The sequence below is a fragment of the Sminthopsis crassicaudata genome, chromosome 3 (assembly GCF_048593235.1).
Source record: "Sminthopsis crassicaudata isolate SCR6 chromosome 3, ASM4859323v1, whole genome shotgun sequence".
Classification (NCBI taxonomy): Eukaryota; Metazoa; Chordata; class Mammalia; order Dasyuromorphia; family Dasyuridae; genus Sminthopsis; species Sminthopsis crassicaudata.
This window is the reverse complement of record NC_133619.1, coordinates 258,096,424-258,109,520: the sequence shown is the minus strand read 5'-3', so window position 1 is coordinate 258,109,520 and position 13,097 is coordinate 258,096,424. Positions and strand designations below refer to the sequence as shown.

The window sequence follows — 13,097 nt, the reverse complement described above, 5'->3', positions numbered from 1 at the left end:
TACCAGTTCCACAACAAATATACATAACAAATAATGATGATTATTATCCAAATTGTAGCAAAACAGAAATGAGAAGAAATGTGTATAAAATGATACAGAATGAATGAGTTTTCCCTTTGGAATAATTTAGCTCAAATAAGATGAAATACTTTTGATCTCATCTAAGTGGAAACTCCTTGAAGTTTCTAGAGTAGCAAGTTGGGGATCAGGGATGTGTTGGAGACTATTGACTCCTTTCATGTTTTCCCAGTCTTTTCCTTCAGAAACCTGAACTGGTATTGGCATCTTAAATCCCCTCTCTTGAAAGTACCTTAATGATTAGTCCTCCAAAGTGTACTGGCTGAAAAGTAAAGTTCAGCTTTTCATCCAACTCCACCCTTCCCTTTATTCGGGGCATCATTTTCACCAATGGGAAGAGAATACAAGGAGAAATTAAAAAAAAAAAAAAAAAAAGCCTGTCTTCAAGGACTTTACATAGTAATTGGGGAATAACATCAATGAAAAAAAAAAATACTGTTTCAGGGGCATGGTAGAGAAAAATCTGAAAAATCAAGAGTATATTCTGGAGAGGGAAGGCTGCAGGAAAAACCAGCATGAGTATAGAACATGAGTTCAACCTAATCTTAAGAGACCTAATGATCTCCTTATTTTTTTCCATTGACATCAAAACTTCAGAACCTTGGGAGATCCTGGGCCACTGACAGAGGTATTGATTCCAGACTCAATTATCACAGGATCCCAGAAGGTAAGTGGCCTCTTTTAATTGATCAACTCCTCTGCTATGGGGATCAAATTCCCAGTTACTGTTCTCCTTATCAGAAGCAACATTTATACAATGAAATCTTTTGCCCTTTCTACTTCTCCATCTCACGATTACCCCTTCTACTTCTCAATCTCATGATTTCCCCTCCATAGCCCATATTCTCTCCAGTCTTCCTATTCTATTGGGGCCACTGGAATATGCATCTTATTGATAACAAATGTCCCATGACCTTGACTCTCATCACTTCTCAATCTTTCCACATTCTTGGACTAGAAGAAATACACATCTTCCTACAAAACACTATAGTTTTGGCTATCCTGTCCTGATGTCCAAAGTTCCTCTCTCACGATCCACAATAGAGTGAATGGAAAAGGGAGAGGAAAAGAAGGGAGACTAAGAAAAGGAAAAGAAAGAGAGAGAGAGGAGAGAGAAGCAAGTGGTCAAAATACAGGCTTGATTGAGTAGGGGCCATAAGCACTGAACTCTCTATTATATAGAGCAGAAACACTAAGAAATCCGGCTGTGGTGGCTCAGCTCTGGTTGGTTAATCTTCCCCAACCTCCCCCCGCTTTCCTTTCTCCCTCCCACTCTTTCCCTTTAGACTGCTGGGGCATTTGGAAAGTACAGTAAAAAGTAGCTGCTCAGCAGAAGATGGGATCTGGCTTTTCAACTTACCGGCCCAAGGCAATTTATTTGGATATTGATGGAAGAATTCAAAAGGTACCCTTACTTCTCTGTCCTTGTCTTTTTGGCAGAAAGCTCTTCGTAAATGTATATTCCCCCTTCCATATTTTCTGTGTCTTAGCTTTCTGAGTGCTGTATATTGCATCTGCTGCTTACCGATTAGGGGTGACTCTCAGGGTTTGAATGGTCCTGATGGCAGATGGCCCAGTACATTGGGTTGAAAGGGATCTGCCACTCTGTGCCTCCCCTGGGTTTCCAAGAGGGAAGTGATTCTTCTTGGAAAGAATAGCAAGGTCTTCGTGCTGCATGAACTCCTGGGTCAGCATGCAAATGCCTATGATAATTGTTTTCTTGGATTCTTCCCCAGGCTTCTGTATAGTGCCAGTGTTTTCACTTCTGTGCCAACTTTAGCATGTGGAGAGAGAGGTCTTTTTTCCAGTTTTCATCCTTTACAAAAGAGACTGTTAAGTGGTGGTAAAAATATGATGTATTCCTTGAGAACGAAGATTATAGGGACAAAGCTTTTCCCTCTGCTTCTAAAGCACCCCCCCCTTTTTTTAAACTAATAGGTTGTTGCTTTAATGAAATTAATTTTAAGTTTACTTTCAGGTAAGACAAGCAATTGCACAGAAACATGCACATATTACATACATATGATTTGGTATATTTGTGTATTTCAATATCTGAGCTATGCTGCATCCTCAGTAAGCCAAGAAGCAAGTATTATTTCAAATACACTTAACAGGAGGTAGCTTGGGAGATTACAGATCCAGACTGTTGGAAATGGAAAGGACTGTTCCATCCCTGTCTGTAGGGTAGGTAATCTCCAAGAGAATTTATCTTTGTAAATTACTATTGATATTGTGCTACTTTTGCTTTGCCAAATTCCAAACATCTATGTTAATATATTTTTCTAGTTTGTTATTTCATTCCCTTCCCCCTCTACTTGAGCATGTGCCCTTCATACTCACTTAGAAAAAGAATCAAGAACTGCCTTCTCCCTATCTGAAAATGAACTCTAACGTGAACAAGCATTTATGATATCCTTTGTTTCATTCTGATTGGCAGGAAATGCCCTCCTCCCATCCCCAAATTGTGTTTAAGGTTGAGCAGATTGAAGTACCTTTAAATTTTTTTTGAGGACAAAAATGTGAGGTAAAATTATACCCTGGATAAATCTTTAGATTTTGCAGTGAATCAGATACAGCTGCCAGGTCTTCACTGATATAAAAGGAATAGCATTGAAAGTGGATCATGAGGATGGGGGGAGGGGGAACATGATGCTCTACTAAAACTGTATGGTTTGAATCACTCCCAAAAAAATATATATAGCTTGCTTTCTGTTGAGACAGAGCTAAAATCGAAGCTTAGAGTGAAATGAAAAGTATTGATGTTTCCCTCTCCTTCCCCCAACAACATACACAAACACACACACACACACACACACACACACACACACACACACACACACACACCCTCTTCCCTTGCTGTTTGAAGCGGCATTTGCCATTCTCCTTTCTCCAACAAATAAATGACATTAATATTCTGCTGAACTCCACAAATGACTGATTTAATCAAACCTGATCAGCGTGGGTCTGCCTTTCCAATTTTTTAAATAAATGACTAAAGGAATTTTTATTATGTTAAACTAGACAATAAATATTTCCTAATGCTAATCCTGTAGGTATCCTTTTCCAACAAATGAAGAATAAAGCTAAAAAATAACACAGAACCTGGCTATCAGGAAGGATCTAAACTAAGGTGAGATAGATTTTGTTTTTATCAGGGTGATTAGGAAAAAAAAAAAAAAAAAAAAAAAAAAAAAAAAAAGGAAGTCTGACTTTTGGAGCTAGACTACTATTTAAAATCTTGGTTTTAAAAATCATCTACTCCAATCATTTTATAAATAACAAAAGTGAAAATTTCAAAAAATTAAATAGTTTACCTAAAGCTCACACAATAGAAAGAGAAAGGTATAGTAGAAACATTGGCTCTATAGTCCAAAAATGTGGTCTCAGATCCTGACTCTGCAACTTACTAGGTTTTTTACTTTGAATCAGGCATATTATCTACTCTTAGCTTCTTTACTCATCTGAAAAATGAAGATGTTCATGCTCTAAAACCTATGGAGAAAAATTCTTAAAACTCTATCAGTAGGAAATGACTAGATCTTCTTCTAAGTCAAATACAGTGTAACACACTGCCATTTATTGTACCTGTACCACATAGTCTAGTATAATAATTTTTACTTCTATAGCACTTGTGCATATACATATGTATATATGTGCATGTAGATAAACTCCTATAAACTCCTATATAGGCACGTATATGTATATGCATACATGTATGTATAGCATATATTGTATAAGTATGTATGCATACACATATAAACACATGTATGTGGGTATAAATACACACACACACATATATATATATATATAAAGCTGTTACTCCTAGTTTATCCTCATTAGTTTACAACCTGAAAATACTATCAATAGTAGTCATACTTCATAATTACACAATAAAATCTTTAAAAGCATATTGAAAATGATATATAATTAATTCCCACCAAGGGAAAAGGGATTATTTCCTTATATTTTGCTCTATTACTATTATAAAAATGGAAACAAGGCCTGGATCCAGACAAATGTTTCCTGGATTAGCAAGTAATCTCATTTTAATATTTATAATTCAGAGAGTGTCCAGAGTAGTTTAACCAGGATGGAAAGATCCTCAAGATCACCATAGTGTCATATAACCAAGATCAAGTGAAAGAACTGGGTATGTTTAGCCCAGAAAAATACTTCCATAAAGTATTTGTCACACAGAAGAAGCATACTTGTTTTCTTTGACCACAAAGGACAAAATTGGAACCAGAAAAGTGAGCATGGTAAAGAAGCAGGTTAAGATTTGATACAAAAACAGCATCCTAATCATAAAAGCTCTTTACAAAAAGCTTCCCCCTCATCAGTGATCTTTAAATAGAGGCTGGATCTTCATTTGAAAGGTATGTGGTGGTGGAGATTCACTTTTGTATATTTCACCATATGTTCTATAGAGGGGCAATTGAAAACATTAATAGGATAATCATGAAAATTACTAGGATGATCTTATATTTTCACTTTTCATCATCCTCAAAAATATCACAAGCTCCTGATTTTACTTTATACTTCTTATACTAGGTACCAGAGAGAGGTATTCTTACTTAGGCTGGATTAGATCACCTCTGAGATCCTTTCCAGATTTGAAATTCTGTTATTCTACATTTTTAAAGAAACTTTTTTCTCATAGATACAATTGTTCTGGTATAGTTGATTTAATTCTCTTCTTAACTATACCTCTGTGCCCAGAAAAGCATCAGATTTTCACCTGTATTGTACCATTAATTATCAGAAAACACCTCAGTTTTCTCCTTTTAAAAATGAGTGTGATTTCCTTAAACACAGGTCTGACAGTTTCAGTCAATAAATTCCAGTGACCCACTACTACCTCTAAGACAAAATATAAGTTCTTTTTAAAGTTTTTCATAAACTTTCCTTTTTCCTTTCTAGGCTCATTATGCACCATTTTTCTTCTCACAACCTACTATCTAACCAAAATTATTTTCTTGCTATTCTTAACATGTGATTGATGTTCCCTCTCCTATCTACACCTTTGTACTAACCATTGTCTGTGATATGCCTTTTTATCTCTACTTCAGAGTCCTTTATTTCCTTCAAGACTCAACTCAGTCAGTATCTCCTACATGGTGTCTTTTCTGCCCTCCCCCATAAACTACTTTGAATTTATTTTTTATTCAATCTGTATAGACACAAATTTAATTGTTTCTGTATACTATTTTGTCTGATAAAATACAAGATTCTTGAGAGTAGAAACAATTTCATTTGTATCATATCTCTAAATTCTTGCATAGTGCATGATACAGAGTAGGCATTTATTTAATGCTTGTTTGTTGATATATTGATTGGTATTCTGAGGTTCATCAAAATAATAATGGATAGCCTTATAACTATTTTAATTTTATTTTTAAAATTTCAAATTGACATCTTTTGTTTTCAAATCGCCTATGTTCCCAGTATATTCTTCACAAAGAACATAGAAAGGAGGAAGATAACAATCTCAAATCTCTTTTATACTTATTGCTGACTTAAAAAAATAGGAAGGAAAAAGGAAAAAAAGAAATAAGAATGAAATTAAATTCAATAACCTCAAGTTCAATAAACCTAAAAACATATGTTATTTTTGACAAAAATTGCTTTAAAAAACTGGAAAGGAATTTGATGAAAATAAGAATTTGACCAATAAGTTATATCATATTCTACAGCTAAAAATTTATATATGACCTAACTATAAAAAATTACACATTTAAAAATATAGTAGAAGATTAGAAACTAGAGGTGGAAAGGAGATTATATCATAAAAAAGTGTAAAGTGGTGGTACTACATCTCATGAAGAGGCAAAGGTAACCTATTATATCTGAGAGAAAGAAAGGAGGGAGATGAACATAGCGTGTATCAATAGACATATTCGATTTATGGTGAAACTTCTTCCACTTCATTGAAAAGTGAAAGGGAAGGAGTAAGCTATGGGGAAGGGAATACAGTAATTTCGAGGAAAAGGGGTAAAATAAGGGGAGGATCTTTAAGGTGGGGGAGGGATCCTAAAAAGGGAGGGCTGTGAAAAGCAAGTGGTGTTTACCAGTTTAATACTGGATAGGAGGGTAAAAGGGAAGGAAAGGGGAAAAGCATAAGCAGGGGTTAATAGGATGGCAAGCAATATAGAATTAGTCCTTCTAACCATAAATGTGAATGGGGCAAACTGCCTCATAAAGAGGAAGCAGTTAGCAGACTGGATTAAAAGTCAGAATCCTACTATATGTTGTTTACAGGAAACACACCTGAAACAGGATGAGACATTCAAACTAAAAGTAAAAGGGTGGAGCAGAATCTATTATGCTTCAGGCAAAACCAAAAAAGCAGGAGTAGCCATCCTCATCTCAGATCAAGCAAAAACAAAAATTGATCTAATTAAAAGAGATAAGGAAGGGCATTATATCCTGCTAAAGGGAAGCATCAATAGTGAAGCAGTATCAATATTGAACATGTATGCACCAAGTGGTGCAGCATCTAAATTCTTAAAAGAGAAATTAAGAGAGCTGCAAGAGGAAATAGATAGCAAAACTATAATAGCGGGAGATCTCAACCTTGCACTCTCAGAATTAGATAAATCAAACCACAAAATAAATAAGAAAGAAGTCAAAGAGGTAAATAGAATACTAGACAAGTTTGATATGATAGATCTTTGGCGAAAGCTAAATGGAGACAGAAAGGAATATACTTTCTTCTCAGCAGTTCATGGAACCTATACAAAAATTGATCATATACTAGGGCATAAAAACCTCAAAATCAAATGCAGTAAGGCAGAAATAGTAAATGCATCCTTTTCAGACCATAATGCAATCAAAATAACATTTAATAAAAAGCCAGGGGAAAATAGACCAAAAAATAATTGGAAACTAAATAATCTTATACTAAAGAATGATTGGGTAAAACAGCAAATCATAGACATAATTAATAACTTCACCCAAGAAAATGACAATAATGAGACATCATACCAAAATGTGTGGGATACAGCCAAAGCAGTAATTAGGGGAAGTTTTATATCTCTACAGGCCTACTTGCATAAAATAGAGAAAGAGAGGGCCAACGAATTGGGTTTACAACTAAAATTGCTAGAAAAGGAACAAATTAAAAACCCCCAGACAAACACAAAACTTGAAATTCAAAAAATAAAAGGTGAGATTAATAAAATTGAAAGTAAAAAAACTATTGAATTAATTAATAAAACTAAGAGTTGGTTTTATGAAAAAACCAACAAAATAGACAAACCCTTAGTAAACCTGATTAAAAAAAGGAAAGAGAAAAAGCAAATTGATAGTCTTGAAAATGAAAAGGGTGAACTCACCACTAATGAAGAGGAAATTAGAACAATAGTTAGGAGCTACTTTGCTCAACTTTATGCCGATAAATTCGATAACTTAAATGAAATGGAAGAATACCTTCAAAAATATAGCTTGCCCAGATTAACAGAGGAAGAAGTAAGTAGTCTAAATAGTCCCAACTCAGAAAGAGAAATAGACCAAGCTATTAACCAACTTCCTAAGAAAAAGTCCCCAGGACCAGATGGATTTACAGGTGAATTCTACCAAACATTTAAAGAACAACTAACTCCAATGCTATGTAAACTATTTGAAAAAATAGGGATCGAAGGAGTCCTACCAAATTCCTTCTATGACACAGACATGGTACTGATACCTAAACCAGGTAGATCGAAAACTGAGAAAGAAAACTATAGACCAATTTCCTTAATGAATATTGATGCTAAAATATTAAATAAGATATTAGCAAATAGACTTCAGAAAATCATCCCCAGGATAATACACTATGACCAAGTGGGATTTATACCAGGAATGCAGGACTGGTTTAATATTAGGAAAACTATTAGTATAATTGACCATATTAATAATCAAATTAATAAAAACCATATGATCATCTCAATAGATGCAGAAAAGGCATTTGATAAAATCCAACATCCATTCCTACTAAAAACGCTTGAGAGTATAGGAATAAATGGACTATTCCTTAAAATAATAAGGAGCATATATTTAAAACCTTCAGTAAACATCATATGTAATGGTGATAAACTAGAACCTTTCCCTGTAAGATCAGGAGTGAAACAAGGTTGCCCACTATCACCATTACTATTCAATATAGTACTAGAAACTCTAGCCTTGGCAATAAGAGCCGAGAAAGAGATCCAAGGAATTAGAGTAGGAAATGAAGAAATCAAATTGTCACTTTTCGCAGATGACATGATGGTATACTTAGAGAACCCCAAAGACTCTGCTAAAAAGCTATTAGAAATAATTCAGAATTTTAGCAAAGTCGCAGGATACAAAATAAATCCACATAAATCCTCAGGATTTTTATACATTACCAACACAATCCAACAGCAAGAGATACAAAGAGAAATTCCATTCAAAATAACAGTCGATAGTATCAAATATTTGGGAATATATCTACCAAAGGAGAGTCAGGAATTATATGAGCAAAATTACAAAACACTTGCCACAAAAATAAAGTCAGATTTAAATAATTGGAAAGACATTCAATGTTCTTGGATAGGCCGAGCGAATATAATAAAGATGACAATACTCCCCAAACTAATCTATTTATTTAGTGCTATACCAATCAGACTCCCAAGAAACTATTTTAATGACCTAGAAAAAATAACAACAAAATTCATATGGAAGAATAAAAGGTCGAGAATTGCAAGGGAACTAATGAAAAAAAAGTCAGAGGAAGGTGGTCTAAGTGTACCTGATTTAAAGCTATATTATAAAGCAACAGTCACCAAAACCATTTGGTATTGGCTAAGAAATAGACTAGTTGATCAGTGGCATAGGTTAGGTTCACAGGACAAGATAGTGAATAAAAATAGCAATCTAATCTTTGACAAACCCAAAGATCCCAAATTTTGGGATAAGAATTCATTATTTGACAAGAACTGCTGGGAAAACTGGAAATTAGTATGGCAGAAACTAGGCATAGACCCACATTTAACACCACATACTAAGATTAGATCAAAATGGGTACAAGATTTAGGTATAAAGAACGAAATCATAAATAAATTGGAGGAACATGGGATGGTTTACCTCTCAGACTTGTGGAGGAGGAAGGAGTTTGTGTCCAAGGGAGAACTAGAGACCATTATTGATCACAAAATAGAACATTTTGATTACACCAAATTAAAAAGTTTCTGCACAAACAAAACTAATGCAAACAAGATTAGAAGGGAAGTAACAAATTGGGAAAAAATGTTTACAGTTAAAGGTTCTGATAAAGGCCTCATCTCCAAAATATACAGAGAATTGACTTTAATTTATAAGAAATCAAGCCATTCTCCAATTGATAAATGGTCAAAGGATATGAACAGACAATTTTCAGATGATGAAATTAAAACTATTTCCACTCATATGAAAGAGTGTTCCAAATCACTATTGATCAGAGAAATGCAAATTAAGACAACTCTGAGGTATCATTACACACCTGTCAGATTGGCTAAGATGACAGGAACAAATAATGATGAATGTTGGAGGGGGTGTGGGAAAACTGGGACACTGATGCATTGTTGGTGGAGTTGTGAAAGAATCCAACCATTCTGGAGAGCAATCTGGAATTATGCCCAAAAAGTTATCAAAATGTGCATACCCTTTGACCCAGCCATACTACTACTGGGCTTATACCCCAAGGAACTACTAAAGAAGGGAAAGGGTCCTGTATGTGCCAAAATGTTTGTGGCAGCCCTTTTCATAGTGGCTAGAAGCTGGAAGATGAATGGATGTCCATCAATTGGAGAATGGTTGGGTAAACTATGGTATATGAATGTTATGGAATATTATTGTTCTATAAGAAATGACCAACAGGAGAAATACAGAGAGGCTTGGAGAGACTTACATCAACTGATGCTGAGTGAAACGAGCAGAACCAGAAGATCATTATACACTTCAACAATGATACTGTACGAGGATGTATGCTGATGGAAGTGGATTTCTTCAACATATAGAAGAGCTAATCCAATTCCAATTGATTAATGATGGACAGAACCAGCTACATCCAGAAAAGGAACACTGGGAAATGAGTGTAAACTGTTATTTTTACCTTCTGAATCCAATTCTTCCTGTGCAACAAAAAATTCGGTTCTACACATATATATTGTATCTAAATTATACTGTAATATATTTAACATATATAAGACTGCTTGCCATCTGGGGGAGGGGGTTGGGGGAGGAAGGGAAAAAATCTGAATAGAAGTAAGTGCAAGGGATAATGTTGTAAAAAATTACCCATGCATATGTACTGTCAAAAAATGTTATAATTATAAAATAAAATAAAAAATTAAAAAAAAAAATATAGTAGAAGAAAACTGGGCCATAAACTTTTAACAGTTATGGCTAAGGGAAAACTTCTTAATTATAAAAAGGATAAGTCAATTACAAAATTACTATAACAAGACAAGAAAAGTAGTGGCTGGAAAAATTATTAGTATTAAATATATCTGCTAAGAATCTGATATCCACAATATATAATAAATTAGCACAAATATATAAGATCAAAAATCATTTTTTGGCAGCCCAGATAAGAAAACTAGCCTTTGATTTAGGAAGATTTCAGTTCAAATTTGGCCTCAGGCATTTATTAGCTATATAATCCTGAAAAGGAGACAGCAAAGTGGGACAATGAATCCAAGTCCACTGGACTGGAGGAAGGAAGACTCATCTTCCTCAGTTCAAATCATTGACCCTGGACAAGTCACTGAACTCTGTTTGCCTCAGTTTCCTTATCTGTACAATGAAATGTACAAAGGAAATTTCAAACTACTTAAGTATTTTTGCCAATAAATCCCATATGTGATCACAAAGAATTGGACATGACTAAAAATGATTGAATGAAAAACCCTAGAATAATCATTTTAATTCTGTCTGCTTTAGTTTCCTCATTTATAAAATGGGAACAATAACAATTTTATTCCCATTGTATTACTAATAAAATAGGAAACATCCTGGGGTTGTTGTTATGATAAAATAAGATTTGTTAAGTTCTTTCCAAACATTAAATCACTATATAAATGCTACTTATTATTTTTCTTCAAAGAATAACTAATCAAAGAACATGAACTCCAGAAAAATTTTCAAACGTAACAACCATAAAACAATTACTAATTCATAAAGAAAAACAAGATATCAGTCAATGAAATTCTAAAGTTTTATCTTACATTCAGCAAACTAGCAAAGATGACAAAAAACTGAAATAGTTGGAAGGATTGTTGAAAGACAGGCACACTAATACACTGTTGTTGAGGTGGCAAATTGATCTAACCTTTTTGGAAAGCAATTTGGAATGATGCTAAGAAAATGATTTTGTGTCCAAACTTTTTGATATCTCATTGGTAGGCATAATTCCCAAAGAGGCCAACAATGAAAAGAAAAGTATAATATGAACCAAAATATTTATAGTAGTAGTTTTTGTAGAAGCAAAGAACTAGAAACAAAGTAGAAGATCATCAATTGGTGAATGAATAAATAGAATATATACATTAATGTTACTATGCTATTAGAAGCCATGGATATGATGAAAACAATAACATAGTTAGATCTTATGCGAATTGATACAAAGTAAAATAAACAGATATCAATATTGATGATTACAAGAGTGTAAATAGATCATTTACCAAACTATTAAAATTCAATGCTATAATTATATCAAGAGATACAGAAAAAAAAAATTGGCAAAATACGACAATGAATTTTTTGCCTGGCCCAAAAAGAAAATTTTGATGTGCTGAATAGAAAAGAAAGGAAATTATGTCTTCTTTTATGGCTTATTTACAAAACTATTTGCAATACTATTGTACATATATAAATATGTCTTACATATTATTACATGTATTTATGTGCATATGTGTGGAAAGATATAGAAATAAATTTTATGCTATACACTATATACTATGTCATATTCACAAATATGTTTGTAGTTTGTAGTTATATAATTTTTTTCCTGAGAAACAATTATAAACTCTAAATAAATGCATTGTTTCATTAAAAATTGGGGGAGGGAGGAAGGAAGTAGCTCAGTAAGCTAAATAAGATTCTATGTTTCTCAGAATTCTGGGAAATTAAAGGATTAGTTAGAAGCTCTTGAAGTTTTTTTTCAAAGTCTAAATCTTTGATCCTATAATCCTAAATTAGAGTTGCCTTTTGGACAAAAAACGAGCCACCAATAACTCCTATATTTGTAATTTTTGAGAAACTTCTAAGACAGACAAGTAGAACTGGCAACTACTAGATTGTTCAATCTAAGTTGCCAGCAAAAGGGAAAAACCATAAGAAAGAAAAAGAAAAAAAACAAAAAAAAGGTTAAAATATTATGCTTTAATCTGCATTCAATCTCCATAGTTTTCCCTCTGAATATGAATAAAATTTTTTATCCCAATAGAAATTATCTATTGTAATTGTCTTGGATTACTGAACTGTATTGCTGAGAAGAGCTAAATCTATCAGAGATGATTATCACATAATTTTGCTGTTAATGCATATAATATTCTCCTAGTTTTGCTCCCTTCCTTTAACATCGATTCATGTAAGTTTTCAAGGCTTTTCTGAAATCATCCTGCTCATTATTTCATATAGAATAATAATATTCCATTACATTCATATACCATAATTTATTGAGCTGTTCCACAATTGATGGACATCTATTCAGTTTCCAGTTCCTTGCCATTCACATAAAAAGTTGCTGCTAACATTTTTGCACACATGGGTCTTTTTTCCTCTTTTAAGATCTCTTTGGGATACAGACCCAATAGTGACACTGCTGGATCAAAGGGTATGAACAGTTTTATAACTCTTTGGGCATAGTTCCAAATTATGGCCTAATATTCCTTATTCTTTGGTGTTGCACTTAATAGAGTCTTTGGTACTCCACAAAGGGATCTGACTTGGCCAGCTTTGTCAATTACTTTGTCTTTCCTTTTCTCTATGTTTAAAGAAGCACAACTCCCTCCAGTTAAACATATACTATCCCTAGAAAC

The 13,097-nt window shown here is 33.7% G+C and overlaps 1 protein-coding gene across 2 annotated transcripts in view; it reads left to right on the top strand.

Annotated features, from left to right (window-relative positions):
- Window positions 1–1,362: 1,362 nt before the first annotated feature.
- Window positions 1,363–13,097, top strand: part of PDE9A (phosphodiesterase 9A) — a 161,587-nt gene continuing 149,852 nt past the window's right edge. For both annotated transcript variants that reach the window (XM_074300559.1, XM_074300558.1), the window contains exon 1: window positions 1,363–1,483. In XM_074300559.1, coding sequence (XP_074156660.1) covers window positions 1,415–1,483 — 69 coding nt within the window. In that variant the 5' untranslated portion in view covers window positions 1,363–1,414. The remainder of the gene's footprint in view (window positions 1,484–13,097) is intronic.